Source organism: Polypterus senegalus, chromosome 7, assembly GCF_016835505.1.
Source record: "Polypterus senegalus isolate Bchr_013 chromosome 7, ASM1683550v1, whole genome shotgun sequence".
Lineage (NCBI taxonomy): Eukaryota > Metazoa > Chordata > Cladistia > Polypteriformes > Polypteridae > Polypterus > Polypterus senegalus.
The window spans coordinates 124,477,508-124,502,577 of NC_053160.1; the positions used below are offsets into that span (position 1 = coordinate 124,477,508).

General features: G+C 37.1%; 1 protein-coding gene across 2 annotated transcripts in view; it reads right to left on the bottom strand.

Moving 5' to 3' along the window:
- The window catches only part of gtf2h2 (general transcription factor IIH, polypeptide 2), a 102,447-nt gene that overhangs the window by 63,240 nt on the left and 14,137 nt on the right, over window positions 1-25,070 (bottom strand). For both annotated transcript variants that reach the window (XR_005634376.1, XM_039759250.1), the window contains exons 2-6: window positions 24,190-24,311; window positions 23,650-23,727; window positions 22,032-22,068; window positions 5,502-5,588; window positions 1,390-1,440 (exon numbers count right to left, since the gene is read on the bottom strand). Coding sequence is in view for 1 of the 2 variants with exons in the window: in XM_039759250.1 (XP_039615184.1) it covers window positions 1,390-1,440; window positions 5,502-5,588; window positions 22,032-22,068; window positions 23,650-23,727; window positions 24,190-24,245 (309 nt within the window). In the remaining variant the exon portion in view is untranslated. The remainder of the gene's footprint in view (window positions 1-1,389; window positions 1,441-5,501; window positions 5,589-22,031; window positions 22,069-23,649; window positions 23,728-24,189; window positions 24,312-25,070) is intronic.

A 25,070-nucleotide genomic window follows, 5' to 3' on the forward strand; every position in this document is an offset into this window, starting at 1 on the left:
TTTAAGAGAACAGCGCAAAAGTCCTTTTCGTGTAAACTGAAATCATGAAAACGCTCACTGAATTCACTGCTCAGAAATTCAAATTGGAAAACAAATACTTCAAAAATCTAATTTTACTTTACTAAGTTCATATTGTAAAATGAGCTGATATGCAAAAAGCCCCATGACCTACACTAATTTTACAAACTCAAAATCAGAAAAATGTTAATAAACTCACCAACTTCTCGCGTCCACTTCAGATCTTCAGCTGTAGTCTGCACTAACTGTTCGTTACAATACTAGCATAAAATTACATAAAACAAGAGCAAAAAAGCATGAAAATATGCAAGCTATTACTACTCGTGATGGTCAGTTCTGCCCAGTGGCCAGTCTCAGCAGCCCAGCCAGTAGTGTAGCCTAGCAGGGGTGGCTCTAGGCTTGTGGCAGCCCTGGTCAGAGAAAGAATCGGTGGCCCCATCACCCGTCAATGTCAATATGGTATCTTATGCACGGCGGATGGCCATGTCTGTTGTGGACACTACATAGCCGCCTTGTGCACATGACACGCTTCTATATGCACATGTCCGTAACTTGAAAACCAAGCTGTGTCATTATTTTCTGTTCCTGTTTTATATTCAATATATGTTGGCTTGGTGGCCCTGTACAGGTGCACAGTTTGCACATGCCTAAGGCCACCTCTGCTGCAGCCTAGCACTTCAGTTGCGACCTCGTGGCTCATTAACTTTGGTCAAGGCTCGTGGCTATACTAGCAGATGACGTTTCTGGTACCGTAATGCCATGGGAAAACGCGCTTTTGTCAGAAGGCAGAAGTAAGAAAAGTCAATAAGTAACACCAAAGATGCAGAATGATTCAATCACAAACGACAGTAATCATTTTGTACAAGTTCAGTGGTAACAAGGATCTGTCATGCGGGCCGCGTGTTTGACATGCCTGCTTTAAACCCTATCTCAAACATCCATCCGTTATCCAACCCGCTATATCCTAAGTCCAGGGTCATGGGGGTTTGCTGAAGTCAATCCCAGCCAACACGGTACAAAGCAGGAAACAAACCCCGGGCAGGGTATCAGCCCACCGCAGGGCGCACACACACACACCAAGCACACACTAGGGACAATTTAGAATCGCCAACCTGCATGTCTTTGGACTGGGAGAGGAAACCGGAGTACCACATGGAGTACCATGTAGATACGGAGAGAACATGCAAGCGAACCCGGGTCTCCTAACTGCAAGACAGCAGCGCTACCACTGCGCCACCGTGCCGCCCTATCACAAACATTATTCAGGCAAATGTTTGAGGATTGTGGAGAAAGTGGTCCTCAAAGGTCAAGTTTTCCAATTCCAAAATCCTCTGAGTGGATTTAATAAATTCAAAACAAAGACAAACTCACCTGGCTGATTGGGTTCTGATCAAAGTATTCTTCCACAAAAAATTCCAGAAGCTAAAACACAGAAAGAAAGAAACACTGACTTAATTAAGCAACTGTGTCTTGAGAACAAAGACTACCAAGTCATTTCCTAAATTATAATTGCCACTTTAGAGCTCCAAAGCACACATGTAGCTATCGCAGAGCTACTTTATTACTTGAACACTATAAGATACCTAATTAAAACTCCAAAAGTGACAACTTTGTGTATTTTTACCAGCATGGGGTGAACAGCTGAAAGCAAAACCTGAAGACATTTTAGAATTGGGAAAAAGACTTATTTTTCCCCCAACCACCTCCTTAAACACATTATTTTATAAAGTTATTTACTTAAGATTTTACCTCATTTTTATTTTTTGTATTTACAATGTTTTCAGTGGAATGACAAAATAAATGCAATAGATCTAGAATAAATTTAAATGCCCGATAAACAACAATACTCTGACAGAAATCATTAAAACTGGTAAACCAACACCAACAAACTGGTCTTAAATACCAAAAAGACCAAAGAAGTTATTCTGGACTTTAGGACCACTAAAAAGACCAATCACAGTCCAATAACAATCAATGCAGATGCTGTAGAGAGAGTTTCCAGCTTTAAGTTTTTAGGAGTCACCATCTCAGTGGATCTGTCCTGGGCTGACAACATTCGTCCATTTTAAAACCCGCTGAATCCGAACACAGGGTAACGGGGGGTCTGCTGGAGCCAATCCCAGCCAACACAGGGCACAAGGCAGGAACCAATCCCAGGCAGGGTGCCAACCCACGGCAGGACACACACAAACACACCCACACACCAAGCACAGACTAGGGCGAATTTAGAATCGCCAATCCACCTAACCTGCATGTCTTTGGACTGTGAGAGGAAACCGGAGCACCCGGAGGAAACCCACACAGACACGGGGAGAACATACAGACTTCACGCAGGGAGGACCCGGGAAGCAAACCCGGGTCTCCTAACTGCGAGGCAGCAGTGCTACCACTGCGCCACCGTGCTGCCTGGGCTGACAACAACTTGGCTATAAAAGGCCTCTATTTTCACAGGAAGCTAAGGAGAGCTGACCTTGAAGAAATCCTCAAGGCCTGCAGTGTATCCAGGGGAATCCAATGATTCTTATTGGGAAATTATAACACACAAGGAATGTAAATTCCAATAGGCATCCTTGCTATACTGATATGAGATTGTTAGTTTGTCAGTATCACTTAATCTCATTTTAAAAACAAAATGTACTCGATATACACCAGTATTTCACAGCACAGTAAGGAAATTGGATCCTTGTTAAGAGAGACTGCAGCTCTTAAAATAAAACTGATAGACCAAGTGGGCAGTGAATCCGGTAATAAAAAAAAAAAAAATTGGGCTTTTTGAAAACTTGGCCTCTCTCCAAAGGCTGGACAAAATTGTTTTTATCATTAAGTAGCACTTCTATGGCGAATGAAAGGGCTCACAGGATCAACTCTAAAAAGACTCTTCCATATGAATGATGATTCGTGCCAAAATGAAATGCAATCCAATATATTAACTACATTGCAATACATTTGCAAGTGGTGCTTTTATTCTGGCATGGCTTTATTTTGTGAAAATTAAAAGCATTAACCAAATGATCAATTGCTTTTTACTATGGCACACAATCTTCTTGATTGTTTCTAAATGCAATACAACTGCATATGGCAGTTTTATTAATTTGGGCACCAATAACTTTCTATACTTCCAAGCCCCATTTATTAATCATCAAGTTTTTACAAAAAAACGAAAGACAATGTGTGATGGCAGAGCTCAGATTAAGTTCTTTCCTGGTTACTCAATAACACCTCCAAAAAAAGGCACACGAGAAATCCTGTGACAAGAAAGGTAAAATTAATTGGTCTTCAGCCATTTTTCATTTACCTGCCATCACTGAAGCTCAGCTTGGTTGACATAGATCAACTGGTAAATTGAGAGAATCACATTCTGACTGAACTCCTTCTCCAGTACAAATGCGCTCACCATCACAATCCATCTGTTGACTTTACCATCCCTTTTCCCTTCATTTATCAACAAGACTCTGAGGTATTTAAACTCCTCCACTTGAGACAGTAACTCACCTTCCACTCAGAGAGGACATTCCGCCTTTTTCCTACCAAGGACCATGACCTCAGATTTGGAGGTGCTGATCCTCACACTTGCCGCTTCACACTTCACAAACTGCCCCAATGTGTGCTGGAGTTTGCAGGCCAATGACATCACCAGGACCACATCATTTGCAAAAAGCACTGACATGATTCTAAGGTCACTGAACCTTGGATCCCCAAACCCACCCTGACTGCACCTTTGCATCCTGTCCATGAAAATCACAAAGAGGATAGGAGACAAAGCACAGTCCAATATGTGGACATAGCTCTCACTGTGATTACTTCATTCCTAGCTTTCTAAACTGGGAGAATTCTTACACCTCTTACTAAATACAAACCTTTCAATAAAAACATCAACTTTGAGAACTAAGCTAAATGCAATCTTCTTACATTAAGTATAACCCATCAGACTAGACCTTGTAATTGTGTCTTTTTCGTTAAGCCCAAAAAACTTTTAGTCTTTCACTTTTTTCATATGGAGTCATTTATTATCATTTCTTAAATCTGTACTGAGTTTGGTACAATCACTGTGACAATAAGAAAATAAAACCCTAATTAAAGAAATATGGCTGTCTTCTGTCCTCTCCGCTCTATAATTTACAATTAGAGCAATTGGCCAAGGTTATTTACACATCAAAATTGCTCACTCTAATTTCATTGCATGATATGGATCAAAAATTTCATTATATGCCAATGATGTTTTCCAAAGGATCTATCACATATTATATACATTTGTATACTGTATGTGATGCACTTATGTTACTTCAATTTAACAATTAAGCAGAGTTTCATGTTTGGGATCTACATTAGTATTTTTCCAACACAATATTTATATCACCAGTCAGAAAACTTACCAGGTTCTTAAATAAGAAAGAAGCAAGAAAGGTTCAAAGCTGTCCATTGCAACTTTTAGACCACATGGAAAACTGATGAGACATACTACCAGAGATCTATAGTATGACCTATACTCTTCTTGTCATGCTGCCACCCCCCCTAACCCCCAATACCCTTTTCTCTGCTTGAACTGTGTGGCATGAAGAATACAAAATGCAATTGGAAAGAGCACAGCTACTTTGATGAAAAAAGTGACAAAAAAACTACATGTTAAATTTGTTTTAACTATGCAATCTTACAGATAAGATTAACAGAAAGCTACATTTTTCATTCTGACTGAAACCTCACATAGATTAAAATTTCCATAAATACTGTCAAATTTATAAGAAGAGACTCTGTTCCAGCTTGGCTATGAAATTAGTAATATCTATATTAGGCAACCAGTAAATGCAGAATTTGTCTAATAATTCAAAAAACTAGAAAACTGTATACTGTATATTGTGTAGCACAAATTACACCTGCTACTGACTAAATGATTGCTCTGTTGATCTACATAGACTGCAATCAAGGTCTGCCTAGGTGAAAGTACCAGTATCAAACAAATAAGGGGTGGGGATATCTGCCTTAAGGTCAGCTTTTCTACAATACATTTTCTTTATCAAGAAAAAGATGACACAAATTTTAATGACAATCTCATCTGCAAATTAAAAATAAAAAATTATTTTCCTTTCAATATAAATGTTGCAACTTTTAAATTATCTGCAACAGATTCAAAGCTAAAGTTCTAATTCCTCCAATCACAATTTATTCTACCTTTCAAATGATCAACTACAATCTAAACGAATAAGCTTACATAATGTTTACTTTAATAAATCCTTTCATAAATTGAAACATTACTTTATAGACTATACATAGTATACATATATAATGTACATATACGTGTATATACATATACATTTCCAAATATAAATATAAAAGACATTCATAAGAATACACCGTTGTTGGGGTAGTATAAACCTGCATACACTGCCAAAATTGATGGTTATAAACAACCACTTCAGAGACGGAGCATGAAAGTGGTGAATATACTGTAAAAATACAGACAGAGAGAAAGAGAGACTCAGTGCTACCTTGAGAGTGGAAGTGAGCCGATTTGGTTTTAAGTCCTGGTCTTCCATTGTCCTTGAAGCATCAAGAACAATATACATGTGCCGCATCTGTACAATTGTAAAGATATGTTAATCAATATCAATATAGTATATCAGAATCAATATAAAAAATATAGCACTAAGAAAGAAAATTGGGTTAAAAGGACATCAAAATTAACACAGAAAACACAATCAAGGCAAAATAGGAGTAATATTGACAAAAAAAATGAATAAAAAAAAAGTAAATCATATATAAACTGCTCAAAAAAATTAAAGGAACACTTTGAAAACACATCATATCTCAATGGGGAAAAAATCATGCTGGATATCTATACTGATATGGACTGGGTAATGTTTTAGGAATGAAAATGACACATCATTTGATAGAAATGAAAATTATCAATCTACAGAGGGCTGAATTCAAAGACACCCCAAAAATCTAAGTGAAAAAATGATGCTGCAGGCTAGTCCATTTTGCTGAAATGCTCAAAATCGTACTCAGTAGTTTGTATGGCCCCCACATGCTTGTATGCATGTCTGACAACATCGGGGCATGCTCCTAAAGAGACGACAGATGGTGTCCTGGGGGGGATCTCCTCCCACATCTGGACCAGGGAATCACTGAGCTCCTGGAAAGTCTGAGGTGCAAGCTGGCAGTGTCGGATGGACCGAAACATAATGTCCCAAAGGTGTTCTATTGGATTTAGGTCATGCAAGCGTGGGGGCCAGTCAATGGTATCAAATCCTTCATCTTCGAGGAACTGCCTGCATACTCTCACCACATGAGGCCGGGCACTGTCATGTACCAGGAGGAATCCAGGACCCACTGCAGCAGCATAGGGTCTGATAATACAGTTGTGCTTGAAAGTTTGTGAACCCTTTAGAATTTTCTATATTTCTGCATAAATATGACCTAAAACATCATCAGAGTTTCACTCAGTTCCTAAAAGTAGATAAAAGAGAACCCAGTTAAACATATGAGACAAAAATATTATACTTGGTCATTTATTTAATGAGGAAAATGATCAAATATTACATATTTGTGAGTGGCAAAAGTATGTGAACCTCTAGGATTAGCAGTTAGTTTGAAGGTGAAATTAGAATCAGGTGTTTTCAATCAATGTGATGACAATCAGGTGTGAGTGGACACCCTGTGTTATTTAAAGAACAGGATCTATCAAAGTCTGCTCTTCACAACACGTTTGTGGAAGTGTATCATGTCACGAACACACGAGGACCTCAGAAAAAGAGTTGTTGATGCTCATCAGGCTGGAAAAGGTTATAAAACCATCTCTAAAGAGTTTGGACTCCACCAATCCACAGTCAGACAGATTGTGTACAAATGGAGGAAATTCAAGATCATTGTTACCCTCCCCAGGAGTGGTCGACCAACAAAGATCACTCCAAGAGCAAGGCGTGTAATAGTTGGTGAGGTCACAAAGGACCCCAGGATAACTTCTAAGCAACTGAAGGCCTCTTATACATTGGCTAATGTTCATGTTCATCAGTCCACCATCAGGAGAACACTGAACAACAATGGTGTACATGGCAGGATTGCAGGGAGAAAGCAACTGCTCTCCAAAAAAAACATTGTTGCTCATTTGCAGTTTGCTAAAGATCACGTGGACAAACCAGAAGGCGATTGGAAGAATGTTTTGTGGACAGATGAGACCAAAATAGAACTTTTTGGTTTAAATGAAAAGCATTATGTTTGGGAAAGGAAAACACTGCTTTCCAGCATAAGAACCTTATCCCATCTGTGAAACATGGTGGTGGTAGTATCATGGTTTGGGCCTATTTTGCTACATCTGGGCCAGGAAGACTTGCCTTCATTGATGGAACAATGAATTCTGAATTATATCAGAGAATTCTAAAGGAAAATGTCAAGACATCTGTCCATGAACTGAATCTCAAGAGAAGGTGGTTCATGCAGCAAGAGAACAACCATAAACACACAAGGCGTTCTACCAAAGAATGGTTAAAGAAGAATGAAGTTCATGTTTTGGAATGGCCAAGTCAAAGTCCTGACCTTAATCCAATCGAAATGTTGTGGAAGGACCTAAAGCGAGCAGTTAATGTGAGGAAACCCACCAACATACCAGAGTTAAAGCTGTTACGGAGGAATGGGCTAAAATTCCTCGAAGCCAGTGTGCAGGAATGTCAAAAGTTACTAGAAACGTTTAATTGCAGTTATTGCTACAAAGGGGGGTCACACGAGATACTGAAAGCAAAGGTTCACATACTTTTGCCACTCACAAATATGTAATACTAGCAAAATACCAGCGCTTCGCAGCGGAGAAGTAGTGTGTTAAAGAAGAAAAAGAAAAGGAAACATTTTAAAAATAACGTAACATGATTGTCAAAGTAATTGTTTTGTGTATTTGGCGGCAGCGTCACGAAGTTGTTTTCGTCTAACTGCATCAGAAAATGTACCACGACGTCTGACACGCCTCCTTTTTAGTGTTTTCTCACAGTTTGGATTGCTGCTGTCATAGTTGGTTTGAGTATATATATATATATAGTGTATATATATATATATATATATATATATATATATATATAGTGTATATATATATATATATATATATATATATATATATATATATATATATATATATATATATATATATATATATATATATATATACATACACACTAGCAAAATACCCGCGCTACTGCCTTAAGTTTTATTAAGAAGAAAATTAAACCTTTTTAAACTGAGAGAAAATATACCAATAATTATTTGTTAAGGATCTCTTTGTATACCACATTTTGAGTTCGGCCCTCCGGTTGTAATATGACCATGCTGTGCACTGAGCTTACTCTTAAGCATGCAACGTACAGTTGGCCATGTGAACAGTAATCTTGTTTCAAATCTCACAGCTTGGATTGCTGCTGTCATAATCGGTTTGAGTTTCATGGTTTGTTTCAATTACGACAGTATTTGTAGGACTTGTGTTGAAGAGACATTCGGCATCTGTCAAGCGCTGTAAGTATATAACCAGTTTCATCAATAACTTCACATCCAGCTTTTGAGAGTTTAAACATTCATAAACATCAAAGTGTCCATTACTGAAATTGTCACCTGTGAATCTAAGATGTTTAAGAGGCATTGGCGGTTGTCCAAAGGTGTAAAATATTTGGCCATTTTGGTACACTTAAAAGCGACAACTGAACAATTCAGCGGCAGCCATCAACCCACATGCAGATGCATTGGTGAAAGGCTTAAGCATTTCATTCTTATAGTGCTCCTGTGTAGTATAATTATCTCCTGTACCGTCATCAGTCCACACCTTGAACCTGTCCCAGTCATTCAATACATAAGACACAATGTTCCTCCGGATATCAAGAGTGAGCCTGATATTGCCGTGCAATATGTAACAAAGAGAATGGAAAAGGTAGGTGCCATCTCCGGGCATGGAAACCACTCGGTAAGTGACAGTTCTTTGATCAATGGTGATCACCTTGATAGACATGTTAATGCGGGTACGGTTGGAATGATAAAGGAAATGGGTACCTGAACAATGCAAAGTAAGTCTAAAATACCTACACAATAACTATAATCGTAATAAGTGAACAATAAAACAGCAGAGAAGCCGTGGATTAAATAAAAAGGTTGTAGTTATCAGCAGGGAGACGTGAATCCCGTGGCGAAGCAAGGAAGGAAATGTAGAGACTGGAGCGACGGATGGCCTTATATAGGCAGGCAGCCAACAACGTGGGAGGCGTTTGGATGGGGGACCCAACGCTGCCTCACACGGTGACCGAGCTGCAGGCTATGGACATATATATGTACGCAAGTAGGATTCAGTTAGCGTTGGGAACCCGCGTATCAAATTTCTTGAAGATGGGCCCATAAGTAACAAAGACTGTTGAAAAGTTCAATATGGCGGCCGACAGTGGCATCATACCACCGAAATAAGTACGTACATTGGTTTTGGTTAGCACAGGGAAGCCACCTACCAAATTTCGTGAAGATGGGGCCATGAATAAGAAAGTTCAACATGGCGGACGTTGTTGACCGTTACGCGTAGAATTTCGAAATGAAACCTGCTTAAATTTTGTAAGTAAGCTGTAAGGAATGAGCTGGCCAAAATTCAGCCTTCTACCTACACGGGAAGTTGGAGAATTAGTGACGTTGGAAAGTTCAATATGGCGGCCGACAGTGGCGTCATAATATCGAAATAAATACATACATACATCGGTATATATAGTGAATATATCATACCACCGAAATAAGTACCAAATTTCAGCCTTCTACCTACATGGGAAGTTGGAGAATTATTGATGAGTCAGTGAGGGCTTTGCCTTTTATTAGTGTTCTAGCAGAATACTCGCGCTTTGCAGCGGAGAAGTAGTGTGTTAAAGAAGGTACGAAAAAGAAAAATTTTAAAAATAACGTAACATGGCTGTTAATGTAATTGTTTTGTCATTGATATGAGTGTTGTTCTCATCTCTCTCTCTCTCTCTCTATATATATGTGTTGTTCTCATATCTATCTATCTATCTATCTCTCTATCTATATATATATATATATATATATATATATCTCTCTATCTATATCTATATATATCTCTCTATCTATATCTATATATATCTATATATATATATATCTATATATATATATACCCGCGCTTGGCAGCGGAGAAGTAGTGTGTTAAAGAAGAAAAGAGAAAGAAAAGGAAACATTTTGAAAATAACGTAACATGATTGCCAATGTAATTGTTTTGTCACTGTTATGAGTGTCGCTGTGATATCTATACTAATAAAAGGCAAAGCCCTCACTCACTCATTCACTCACTCACTCATCACTAATTCTCCAACTTCCCGTGTGGGTGGAAGGCTGAAATTTGGCAGGTTCATTCCTTACAGCTTCCTTACAAAAGTTGGGCAGGTTTTATATCGAAATTCTACGCGTAATGGTCATAACTGGAAGCAGTTTTCTCCATTTACTGTAATGGAGATGAGCTTCAACGCCGTGGGGCGGAGTTTCGTGTGACATCATCACGCCTCCCACGTAATCACGCAGTACATAGAAAACCAGGAAGACCTCAAAAAAGCGCTGAAGAAAACATGCATTATATAATTGAGAAGGCAGCTAAACAATAAGAAGCGAAGCGAGTGACATATACAACCATATTCATGAGTTCTGCTACTTGAAACAAAGCACGATGTAAACCTACACTTTAAATTAAGTTCATAGACAGGCTGCGCTGGCGTTTGTAATTTAGTGCCTGCCCATATAAGGCCGTCCGTCAGCGGCAATCCAATAGCAAACTCCCACTAAATATTCACGGGTGAAGGACTGTGTTTATGGAGAGGAAGATGAGATGGTCAGGGTGGTGTTTGACACAAACTCAGCGAAACTGCGAGAGAAAGTTTTAAGTGCCAGGACTAAGGTAACATTAAATACAGCCACGGACATAGCAGAGATGGCACCAGCACAGCTGGGAACCTTCGATGCATGTACACCGAGCGGCTCACGTGAACTGACGCAGTGCAGAGATAAAAGGCAACAGTTCCAAAGAGCGCTGAACAAAACCGAATTACACAATTGAAAAGGCAGCAAAAATATGAAGCGTCTGATAAGCATATTCATAAATCCAGCTACTGCGGAAACAAAGCACACGGTGGAAAAAGTCAATGTCCCGCTAAAGGAAGACAGTGTAAAAAAAAAAAAAAAAAACGTGCATGCAGTGTGTCAGGTCTCAGATAAAGAAGAAGACGAGCTGTTTATTGATGCAGTAAGAAACGAATCGATGAAAGAAACCTGTCATCTTTACAACGATTGACAAACACGGAATGTAACTTGAACACAACACATCCTACAAATACGAACCTGATTGAAAGAAATAATGATAATCAAATCCTTGATGACAGCAACACTCAGTAACACTCACAAAACAAATACTGTATATTGACAGTCATGTTACGCTATTTTTAAAATGTTCCCTTTTCTTTTCTAGCTTTTTAACACACTACTTCTCCGCTATGCGATATGGCGGGTATATATATATATATATATATATATATATATATATATATATATATCTCTACATACTCGAATAATGGATACTTTATTCGCCATCAATGATTGTTTTGGTAAAGCCATACTCAGTGTATTCATTAGATGAACGGTAAAAAAGTAAGAGCGAGGGAGGATGCAGGCTGTAGTGCGCGTCAACTCTATCTGAATTGCGCGATCACATTTCAAAAAATATATCTTTTCAAGTTCTATTTAGTCCATATTTGTCAAACTCAAGGGCCACGCCACATCGCACGGCGTGTAATTATATCCGGCCCGCGAGATCATTTTATATACTGTATTATTGTTATTAATGGCCCAGGTATATGAAGCGCTGGTAACACAATAAACTACAGATCCCATAATGCAGCGCTTCAGCTGCCTTGCCGAACACTTATTGCGCTAGCTCACGCGATGCTGGAGAGAAAAGTTCATTCTGAAAATAGAGCCTTTAAAAGCGATGGGAGGCTGAGTATATGTTTACTGAACCCGTGTGTCTCATTTGTGGAGCTAATGTGGCTGTAATTACAGAATTTAATCTAAGACGGCACTATGAGACAAAACATCAGGGTAACCTGAATGCAATGCAGAAGATACAGAAAGCAGAATAATTAAATAAGAATCTGACACTTCAGCGGACGCTTTTACCGTGCACAATCACAAAGTGATTTCAAGTGAAGCTGCTTTTATGGGAGACACAACCACTTGCCCCACTTTCCCTGTTACCAAGTAATGTTAAACCAAGTCGTCACTACGGTGTTCCCAAATCGCACTTTGCTGATAAACTGAGCGCACTGAGTTTGCACGGCGCTTTGGTGACTTTGAAGAACAAAAAAAGTCCGTCTACATGCGGCTCGAACCTTGTGCATGTTTGGTAGCACATATCTGTGTGAGAAGCTCTTCTCAGTGATAAAGACTAACAAAACAGCACACAGGAGTCGCCTCACTGATGAGCACCTGCAATCCATCCTGAGAATCTCCACAACACAGAACCTCACACCAAACAGAAACGAACCTGTGGCCAAAAAGATGCCAGGCGTCCAGCTCTAAAATGACATATGAGCAAAGACAACTGAATGATTTGATTTGTTATTGCTGAAAGGAACACATTTTATTTATATTTCCAGGTTTTGTTATGCAGCATGTTCATATTTGAATTTGTATAATTTTGACAGGATATATTTTTATGGAGAGCAAAATCTTTTGGGATATTTAAAATCTAAGTTTATTTTTCATATAAAATTACATAAGAGTAAAGAAATTTGAATGTTTGTTCTTTTAATGTTTACTTTATTTCTAACTTGTATAATTTAGACAGGATATATTTTTATGGAGAGCAAAATATTATAAGTTGTTTAAGGTTTGAGTTGATTTATTCAGGAATAATATTCCTGTCTGTTTTTACCATTCCTACCAAAGATATTTCTGTCGACTAAATAAAAATTCCTTCTATTTAAAATTTAAATAGAACTTGAACAAATACGATAGTTCATAATATCCACGCAGACTTGCACGTAAGAGCGGAGTTATCCATTTTAACAAGCAGCGTATTGCACTGATACGAAATAGCTGTGTGTGTATATATGTAGATATGTATGTATATGTATATATATGTTTATATATGTGTGTGTGTATGTATATATATATATATGTATTTGTGTGTATATATGTGTGTGTATGTATGTATGTGTGTATGTATTTATGTGTGTGTGTATATGTATGTGTATATATGTAGATATATATGTATGTATATATGTGTATATGTATAGATATGTATATATATATATATGTTTATGTGTGTGTGTGTAAATATATATATATGACAACAACACTCATCACTCACAACAGTGACAAAACAATTACATTGACAATCATGTTACGTTATTTTCAAAATGTTTCCTTTTCTTTTTCATTGCTTCTTTAACACACTACTTCTCGGCTGCGAAGCGCGGGTATTTTGCTAGTATATATATATATATATACTAGCAGAATACCAGCCGCCAGTTAGAAGTAGTGTTAAAGAAGGTACGAAAAAAGAAAAGGAAAAATTTGAAAAACAACGTAACTTGATTGTTAATGTAATTGTTTTGTCATTGATATGAGTGTTGTTCTCATATCTATCTATATATATATATATATATATATATATATATATATCTCTCTATATATATATATATATCTCTATATATATATATATATATATATATATATATATATATATATATATATATATATATATATATATATATATCTCTATATATATATATATATATATATATATATATATATATATATATATATATATATATATATATATATATATATATATATATATATATATATATATATATTACACCAGCATTGGCAGAGAAGTAGTGTGTTAAAGAAGGAAAGAGAAAGAAAAGGAAACATTTTGAAAATAACGTAACATGATTGTCAATGTAATTGTTTTGTCACTGTTATGAGTGTCGCTGTGATATATATATATAGCAAAATACCCAAGGCCAAGGCGATGTCATGTGTTAAAGAAGTTATGAAAAGAAAAGGAAACATTTTAAAAATAATGTAACATGATTGTCAAAGTAATTGTTTTGTGTATTTGGCAGCAGCGCCACAAAGTTTTTTTCGATCTAGCTGCATCAGAAAATGTACCACAACGTCTGACATGCCTCCTTTTTAGTGTTTTCTCACAGCTTGGATTGCTGCTGTCATATATATATATATACTACACACACACACAAACACACACACACATACATACATACATATATATACACATACATATCTTCATATCTATATACATATCTACATATACACATACCTATCTAGGTGTATAGCTTTGGTCACTGAGTGCAAGGGAAAAATAATAAAATATAGTCTATAAGTTATTAAACAGTAAAACATTAACGCTTTAAGAAGTACAGGTACATTGAGCACTACTGGAGTGGTTTCAGGTAAACTACATTTTAAAGACTGTGTAACACAACAGGTAAGTAACTAACAGCAGCTAAAATGTATATGGATCATCTCTCGGTAGTAGATCCCTTTTGAAAGGCGCTACACGACGGCTGTGGTATAGAAATTACATTTTCTATGTGAACGCTCAAATTTGTGCCTCTGGTAATGTGCCTTACCGCATTTAAAGAAAATTAGTTTTGTGTCCTCTGCAGTGTTAAGAGAGAAAGGCTTTGGTTTGGGATAAAAGGTGTAAAGAAAGGAAAGTTGCCTTTTTCTTTTATATAGTATAGAGAGATGTGTTCGCTGACGCTATGATCGCCTTGTGTAGACTGGTGAGACGCCCCGCCATTAATCGGCTGTGATGGCACTGTCAGTCCTCCACTCGTGTGCGTGTTTTCATAATCCGAGGTGAGGACCTCATAATCGTATACGTGCAAAAGAAAGTGTGAATCGCCTTAATATTATTTTGCCGTGGTGTAGAAAAGGGGTCCCGTGTTTGCACTTGTCTGGGCTATAGCGCAGGGGAGGATGAAAAATTAAAAGTGCTCACTTTGACTTAAGGCAGAAGCGCAGTCAGCGCCTCAAAGGCCGGCACAGCTATGCGCGCTGGCTGCTCGACTTTGCTGGGCAGGAGACCACAGTTTTGCAGACACGCTCATGATATCAAAAGTCTCAGCTCTTTTGGAGGTCATTCATATATTATATATATAGCAAAATCCCCGCTCGCAGCGGAGAAGTAGTGTGTTAAAGAAGTAATGAAAAAGAAAAGGAAACATTTTAATAATAACGTAACATGATTGACATTGTCATGAGTGTTGCTGTCATATATATGCCTGCCTAAATAAGTCACCCTCGCTTTGCTCTTACTTTATTTACCGCTCATTTAATCATGGCTATTGGCGGAAAAATTATAAAATGGAAGGAGGATGGCTTTACCAAAACAATTATTGATGGCTTAATCGATTATTCATAAAGCTTGAATTGGTGATGTTTTTCTGTGTTAACCTCATATTTTTCAGACTTCTTCTCAAACTAAGGTGGTGCGAGGGTAAAATGAATCGGGATGCTGATCAATGTAATCGTGTACAGTACCAGGAAATCATGCATTGACAAAAGCTCCCTTTGCTTGTAATGCAAAGTGTGATTAAATGCATTATTTTTAACGCGTTATGGAGCACATGCATCAAGCTTCTCAGCTGTGCTTGTGCTAAGAAAAGGAAAGATTTTAAAAATAACGTAAGACGATTGTCAATGTGACCTTTTGTAAGTAGTGCCTGGAGGATTCAGTGTGTAGAAACTCTAGAGACAGCGTGTGTATTAACTTGTGGATTTTTCTGTGAGTATTTGGTGGCAGTCTGACGGTTGCTTCGAAGACAGCGTTAACTGAGCTCAGCTCAGAGCAAAATGAGGTGGGAGGGAGATGATGACGGACTCCCCACCCGCCTTAACTGTCAATCCCCACAAACACAGTCTCGAATTTGCATAAGCACACCCCTTCACCTACAATTTTAACTTAGTTACAAAGTGATCAAAACTCTCGCTTATATCCTCGTCCTCTCATTAAACTTGTATCCCGCATTACCTGTGGGTATGTGAAACGCCAGCAGTAGCCTGTCTATGAACTTAATTTAAAGTTTAGGTTTACACCTTGCTTTCTTTCCAAGCTGGCAACACTCATGAATATGGTAGTATATGTCACTCGCTCACTTCTTATTGTTTCGCTGCCTTCTCAATTATAAAATGCATGTTTTCTTAAGCGCTTTTGGAGGTCTTCCTGGTTTTCTACGCACGCGCTGACAGTCAGTTCACGTGATTACGGGAGGCGGATGATGTCACACAAACTCCGCCCCCGCCATTCCAGCTCAACTCCATTACAGTTAATGGAGAAAATACCTTCCAGTTATGACCATTAGGCGTAGAATTTCGAAATGAAACCTGCCCAACTTTTGTAAGTAAGCTGTAAGGAATGAGCCTGCCAAATTTCAGCCTTCTACCTACACGGGAAGTTGGAGAATTAGTGATGAGTGAGTGAGTGAATGAGTGCTTTGCCTTTTATTAGTATAGATATACAGTGGTGTGAAAAACTATTTGCCCCCTTCCTGATTTCTTATTCTTTTGCATGTTTGTCACACAAAATGTTTCTGATCATCAAACACATTTAACCATTAGTCAAATATAACACAAGTAAACACAAAATGCAGTTTTTAAATGATGGTTTTATTATTTAGGGAGAAAAAATCCAAACCTACATGGCCCTGTGTGAAAAAGTAATTGCCTCCTTGTTAAAAAATAACTTAACTGTGGTGTATCACACCTGAGTTCAATTTCCGTAGCCACCCCCAGGCCTGATTACTGCCACACCTGTTTCAATCAAGAAATCACTTAAATAGGAGCTGCCTGACACAGAGAAGTAGACCAAAAGCACCTCAAAAGCTAGACATCATGCCAAGATCCAAAGAAATTCAGGAACAAATGAGAACAGAAGTAATTGAGATCTATCAGTCTGGTAAAGGTTATAAAGCCATTTCTAAAGCTTTGGGACTCCAGCGAACCACAGTGAGAGCCATTATCCACAAATGGAAAAAACATGGAACAGTGGTAAACCTTCCCAGGAGTGGCCGGCCGACCAAAATTACCCCAAGAGCGCAGAGACGACTCATCCGAAGTGTCAGAAAGGACCCCGGGACAACGTCTAAAGAACTGCAGGCCTCACTTGCCTCAATTAAGGTCAGTGTTCACGACTCCACCATAAGAAAGAGACTGGGCAAAAACGGTCTGCATGGCAGATTTCCAAGACGCAAACCACTGTTAAGCAAAAGAACATTAGGGCTTGTCTCAATTTTGCTAATAAACATCTCAATGATTGCCAAGACTTTTGGGAAAATACCTTGTGGACTGATGAGACAAAAGTTGAACTTTTTGGAAGGCAAATGTCCCGTTACATCTGGCGTAAAAGGAACACAGCATTTCAGAAAAGAACATCATACTAACAGTAAAATATGGTGGTGGTAGTGTGATGGTCTGGGGTTGTTTTGCTGCTTCAGGACCTGGAAGGCTTGCTGTGATAGATGGAACCATGAATTCTACTGTCTACCAAAAAATCCTGAAGGAGAATGTCCGGCCATCTGTTCGTCAACTCAAGCTGAAGCGATCTTGGGTGCTGCAACAGGACAATGACCCAAAACACACCAGCAAATCCACCTCTGAATGGCTGAAGAAAAACAAAATGAAGACTTTGGAGTGGCCTAGTCAAAGTCCTGACCTGAATCCAATTGAGATGTTATGGCATGACCTTAAAAAGACAGTTCACGCTAGAAAACCTTCAAATAAAGCTGAATTACAACAATTCTGCAAAGATGAGTGGGCCAAAATTCCTCCAGAGCTGTAAAGACTCATTGCAAGTTATCATAACGCTTGATTGCAGTTATTGCTGCTAAGGGTGGCCCAAACAGTTATTAGGTTCAGGGGCAATTACTTTTTCACACAGGGCCATGTAGGTTTGGATTTTTTCTCCCTCAATAATAAAACCATCATTTAAAAACTGCATTTTGTGTTTACTTGTGTTATGTTTGACTAATGGTTAAATGTGTTTGATGATCAGAAACATTTTGTGTGACAAACATGCAAAAGAATAAGAAATCAGGAAGGGGGCAAATAGTTTTTCACACCACTGTATATCTCTATATATATATATATCTCTATATATATATATATATATATATATATATATATATATATATCTATATATATATCTATATATATATATATATATATATATATATATCTCTATATATCTATATATATATATATCTCTATATATCTATATATATATATATCTCTATATATCTATATATCTCTATATATATATATATATCTATATATATCTATCTATATATATCTATATCTATATATCTATGTATCTATCTATATCTATATATCTATCTATCTATCTATCTATATCTATCTATCTATATCTATATCTATATCTATATCTATATCTATATATATACACACACACACACACACAGGGAGTGCAGAATTATTAGGCAAGTTGTATTTTTGAGGATTAATTTTAATATGGAACAAACACAGTGCTATCAGTCAATCCAAAATGTTAATAAACCTGAAACCTGAATGTTTCACAATGGAAATGTGAGTGTGAACATCATCAGGGGAATACATATGTGCACAATTATTAGGCAACTATTAGTGTGCAGATTTATTATGCAACTAAAGGAAAAATGAAAATTTTCCCATCTCACTTGTTTATTTTCATCTGTTATAGTGAGAATAATAAACAAACACCTCAAAACTTACAAATAAACATCTCTGACATTTCAAAAAATAAATCAATCAATCAATGACCAATATAGCCACCCTTCTTTCCAATAACAGTCATAAGCATTTCCATTCATGGAGTCTGTCAGTTTCTTGATCTGTTGACGATCAGCTTTTTGTGGAGCAGTGACTACAGCCTCCCAGACACTCTTCAGAGAGGTGTATTGTTTTTCTCCCCCGTAAATCTAGCGTTTAAGAAGTGCCCACAAGTTCTCGATAGGGTTTAGGTCAGATGAGGAAGGGGGCCATGTCATTATTCCTTCATCTTTAAGGCCTTTACTGGCTGGCCACGCAGTGGAGAACTTCGATGCAAGTGATGTAGCATTGGCCTGCATAAAAATCATGGTCTTTTCCTGTATCACTGTTTGAAGAAAGTGTCTTGAAAAACTGGCAGTAGGTTTGGGAGTTGATTTTGAGTTCATCTTCAATGCAAAAGGTCCAACTAGCTCATCTTTAAAAATACCAGCTCATACCAGTACCCCACCTCCACGTTGGAGTGGAGCTCTGTGTCCATTACTGATCCACAGGTCCATCCATCTGGTCCATCAAGAGTCACTCTCATCTCATCGGTCCATAAAACCTTTGAAAAAAAATCTGTCTTCAGATATTTCTTGGCCCAGTTTTGACATTTCAACTTATGTTTCTTGTTCAGTGGTGGTTGGGTTTCAGCCCTCCTTACCTTGGCCATGTCTTTGAGCACTGAACACCTTGTACTTCTGGGCACTCCAGGTAGGTTGCAGCTCTGGAATATGAAAGTACTGGAGGATAATGGGTTCCTGGTAGCTTTACGTTTGATTCTTCTTAAATATTTGGCAGCTAATTTGCGTCTTTTGTTCTCAACACGTTTCTTGCGACCCTGTTGACTATTTGCAACAAAATGTTTGATGGTTCTGTGATCACACACCAATATATTAGCAATTCCAAAAGTGCTGCATCCCTCTGAAAGACTTTTTACAATTTTTGACTTTTCAGAGTCAGTTAAATCTCTTTTTCGGCCCATTTTGCCTGAGGAAAACTAGCTGCCTAATAATTCTGCACACCTTGATATAGGGTGTTGATCTCCTTAGGCCACACCCTCCCTCATTACACAAATACACATCACCCGACGTGCTTAAACCCAATAAGCATTCAAGTTAATACAGCTTGGAGTTGGAATATTTGCATTAAAATGATATGGTCAAAATACTCACTTGCCTAATAATTGTGCACACAGTGTGTGTATATATATATATATATATATATATATATATATATATATATATATATATATATATATATATATATATATACACATATACACACACACACACATGGACAAAATTGTTGGTACCCTTCAGTCAATGAAAGAAAAACTCAAAATGGTCACAGAAATAACTTTAATCTGACAAAAGTAATAATAAATAAAAATTCTATGAAATTTAACTAATAAAAGTCAGACATTGCTTTTCAACCATGCTTCAACAGAATTAATAAAAAAAAACTCATGAAACAGGCCTGGACAAAAATGATGGTACCCCTAGAAAAGACTGAAAATAATGTGACCAAAGGGACATGTTAATCCAAGGTGTGTCCACTAATTAGCATCACAGGTGTCTACAATCTTGTAATCAGTCAGTGGACCTATATATAGGGCTCCAGGTAGTCACTGTGTTGTTTGGTGACATGGTGTGTACCACACTCAACATGGACCAGAGGAAGCGAAGGAAAGAGTTGTCTCAGGAGATTAGAAAGAAAATTATAGACAAGCATGTCAAAGGTAAAGGCTATAAGACCATCTCAAGCAGCTTGATGTTCCTGTGACTACAGTTGCACATATTATTCAGAAATTTAAGATCCATGGGACTGTAGCCAACCTCCCTGGACGTGGCCGCAGGAGGAAAATTGATGACAAATCAAAGAGACGGATAATACGAATGGTAACAAAAGAGCCCAGAAAAACTTCTAAAGAGATCCAAGGTGAACTTCAAGCTCAAGGAACATCAGTGTCAGATCGCACCATCCGTCGTTGTTTGAGCCAAAGTGGACTTCATGGGAGACGACCAAGGAGGACACCATTGTTGAAAACAAATCATAAAAAAGCCAGACTGGAATTTGCCAAACTACATGTGGACAAGCCACAAAGATTCTGGGAGAATGTCCTATGGACAGATGAGACAAAAATTGAACTTTTTGCCAAGGCACATCAGCTCTATGTTCACAGACGGAAAAATGAAGCATATCAAGAAAAGAACACTGTCCCTTCTGTGAAACATGGAGGAGGCTCTGTTATGTTCTGGGGCTGCTTTGCTGCATCTGGCACAGGGTGTCTTGAATCTGTGCAGGGTACAATGAAATCTCAAGACTATCAAGGGATTCTAGAGAGAAATGTGCTGGCCAGTGTCAGAAAGCTTGGTCTCAGTCGCAGGTCATGGGTCTTGCAACAGGACAATGACCCAAAACACACAGCTAAAAACACCCAAGAATGGCTAAGAGGAAAACATTGGACTATTCTAAAGTGGCCTTCTATGAGCCCTGACCTCAATCCTATTGAGCATCTTTGGAAAGAGCTGAAACATGCCGTCTGGAAAAGGCACCCTTCAAACCTGAGACAACTGGAGCAGTTTGCTCATGAGGAGTGGGCCAAAATACCTGCTGAGAAGTGCAGAAGTCTCATTGACAGTTACAGGAATCGTTTGATTGCAGTGATTGCCACAAAAGGTTGTGCAACAAAATATTAAGTTAGGGGTACCATCATTTTGTCCAGGCCTGTTTCATAATTTTTTTAAATAATTCTGTTGAAGCATGGTTGAAAATCAATGTCTGACTTTCATTGGTTAAATTTCATAGAATTTTTATTTATTATTACTTTTGTCAGATTAAAGTTATTTCTGTGACCATTTTGAGTTTTTCTTTCATTGACTGAAGGGTACCAACAATTTTGTCCACGTATATATATAAAAAATACACACACATACATACAATCCCTCTAATGCAATTTTCTGCGAATTTCAGTTTTGTTTACAGAATTCATGCCTTTGCTTTCTTCTCAAATTTACAGGAAACAGAAACCCTTCTGATATCTGTCTTAGTGGTAATATGAATTCTCAAAACATAAGAATGGTCAAACAGGAAAAAAATGCCAAAGATGTAAAATAAGTTAAGATTTTCACAATAATAATTTAAAAAAAGTAAATGGTATCCCATATACTTACCATCCCAAGTCTGATCTGCCCCTGACTCTCAATTACTCTGTAAAGAAACATTTAAATCATTATTTTATTCAAAAACTATGCCTATTATGCTTTAAAATAGTAAAACAACTTAAAAATTAATTTTTTAAATCATGAATTCTACAGGTATGGAGTAAATCATTCATACTTTTACAGTGATGTTATGAAATATTTGTTATAAGGCATGAACATTTAGTTCATATTAAGGCTAAGGGTTATAAAACAAAGACATTTATTTTGCAATTGAAGTAGGAAATAATAATTAGTATGTCAGAGTGGTTTATGATTTAAATAGTATGGCAGATATGTATGGCATTATTTTTGTATTATGTACACATTGTTTGATCATACATAACAGTATTACCCTTATACGAGTTAAGTATATTACCTAAGGCAGATAAAGACAGAATGATTTTATTTTGCTTGTAAGGCGCATTTCAAGCAAAACATTTAGGGATATGATGAAATTTCACATCACGATTATCATCACCAAAAGTAAATTGTTTTTGGTATTATTACGGTATTCTTACAATGTGGCAAAAAGATTTACTCTGAAATCTTTTTCACCATATTTTATATTGAAATTGTCTTTAAAAAAAAAAACAAAAATGTACTACCTCAGATGTTTTAAACCAGTTATTTTAACGTCAGATTCTATAAACAGACATAAATAAACCACACAGCGTCTATGTCCTGTCTGCTTTAACCATAAGTAAACATAAAAATGCAGATTTTTAACAATATCAAAACTCCTACTGGATGGCCAACTAGTGCAATAAAACATGCACACACGGGTAACACATACATCAGGACAATGCATAAGTAGTCATATACTTACTAACACCACCGAAAACTACAGTACCCTACTAAGCAATGAACATTACTCTATCCTGAATTCAATGTACAGCAACTCAAATAATGGAATTTTACTGATATACTGATTCACACAGGACTACCTGGGATTACTTTTGACAGACTTTTTATAGAAGGCAAAAGGCTCTGTAATCTTTACTGAGATGTGAACATGCAGTACTTAAAAAGATAGTGACATGAGCAATTTGGACAGGACTTACAATAGAGTCCTTCGGTAATAATTACTTCATCTCAACTCCTGCTGTGAAACTAATCTAGTCCAAAGTGGGTTATAATAGTTATATTAAAGAGTTAGATGCCCAAATTGTATGTTATGCATGCATAATTACATACACTTAAATGCTTGACTGTAACACAAACTGTGTTTTATAAAAGCAGGATAATTGACAACAGTTACAGTGATGATTAAAATATAAAGAAGGTGTAAAAACCTTTGGGAATTTCACCATCATTAACTGTAAAAAGTGGTAAATGTTCCCTCCCTAATAAATAAATGTCCAATTTCTATCTTCAGACTGTAAATTCAGACTTAAATTCAAACCATAAGGTTGTGGTTTAAGGCATAGCAAAAGACCATAAGAGATTACAGAAAGTTATCAAGCAAATTAACTAAAGAAGAATAATCTGTTGTAAATCATGGTAAAAACTGATACATTTTGTTTGCGGATGAAGATACAATTAAGCACCATAACAAAAAACACCAGCACTACTGATTCAATGGTATTACCTTTTTCTCTTTGCTTTAAAGAGAATATCTTCCACAGATGGTTTAAGGGAACCGGATTCATCCTCCACGAGTAGTTCCCTATGGAAGAAAAGAAGAAAAAAAAAAAAAGACAGTCTGTACATGCAAAACAATGTGTGGGTACAGCAGGAACTTACGCGTGGTCCAATCCTTGGCGTTTCACATTAATCCAAACGTATTTTTGCACGTTACATAGTTCTACAGTTATAAATGAAACTCAAGACAGACAATAACAAAACTGTATTTTTCTACAGCCCAATTAATCCATGCACAAAACTTACAATAACTTCTTAGTTCCCATTAAGCCCTGCAACCCAGAACCCCTTCTTAAAGGAACTATACCCCAGTAATCATTGCCTAGCTCTAATCTTGAGCTACAAAATTAAATTTAACACATATTCAAAATAAAAAATACATATAAAATGTTATTAAAAAACTTGGCTACTACACAATTCCTTTTTAGTTAAAAAAAATGTTCCTTTTTATGCAATATTTAATGGTTGCTATACCATTATAACTCACCATGTGCGTTCAAATTCTCCCTCCCAGCGTTTAGCTCTTTCTGGCTCTTCATCCATTTTTTTTGTTAATTTATAACAAAACTGTGTGTTAAAATTTAAGTCTTCAGAATCAGGAATTTAAATCTATTAAAAAAAGTTATAAAAGCAGTTAAAAAAACAAACAGTAGCATTATGTTGAAATGACACGTTTCAAGAAATTAATTTTAAATTGCAACCTCTAAAAAGAAAATTTTAGGTATATTTTTCACAAGCCACTATATTTCATTCTGTGAGAATTTTACTTCATTCAATAGATGGATGAAAAGATATATAAAAAGATAATTATGAGCTGGGTCCTCCACCTCAGTGTTCTCATCACTTATATTGGAAAAAAAGAGTAACCAGAAAGGTTGAGAACACTGAAGTAGAGAACCCAGCCCTGCACAAAGCACAAGCCCATTTCTATCATTCAAAACATTCTGAACCAATTTACAGCCACCAGCTCAGTCTGAACAACTTCTAGACATGGTTAGCCATGCTGCCTCATTTCTCCAGATTCCTGGGCTCTACTCTTGGCTTGCGCATTCATTCTATGTGCACATTTTGCATGTTCTCCATGAGGACTTTCTTTACTTTTCCCCCTAAAGCCCTTAGCCTTATTGACAACTTTAAACTGATCCCTTGTGCTTGTGTCCAGTATTCGGCTTGCTTCTCATACAAAACTTACAAATGTTGCTGTCCTTCACACAGAACTGTACGATGCAGGCTACTAAATTAAATTAAGTTACTGAAATTTCAAGATGCTTCATTAAAACAGTGACAAACAAAGTGACTTCACATTAACAGACCAAGTATGTAATAATTATAAATACTTGTATTTATATTAAAAAAAAAAAAATCAGT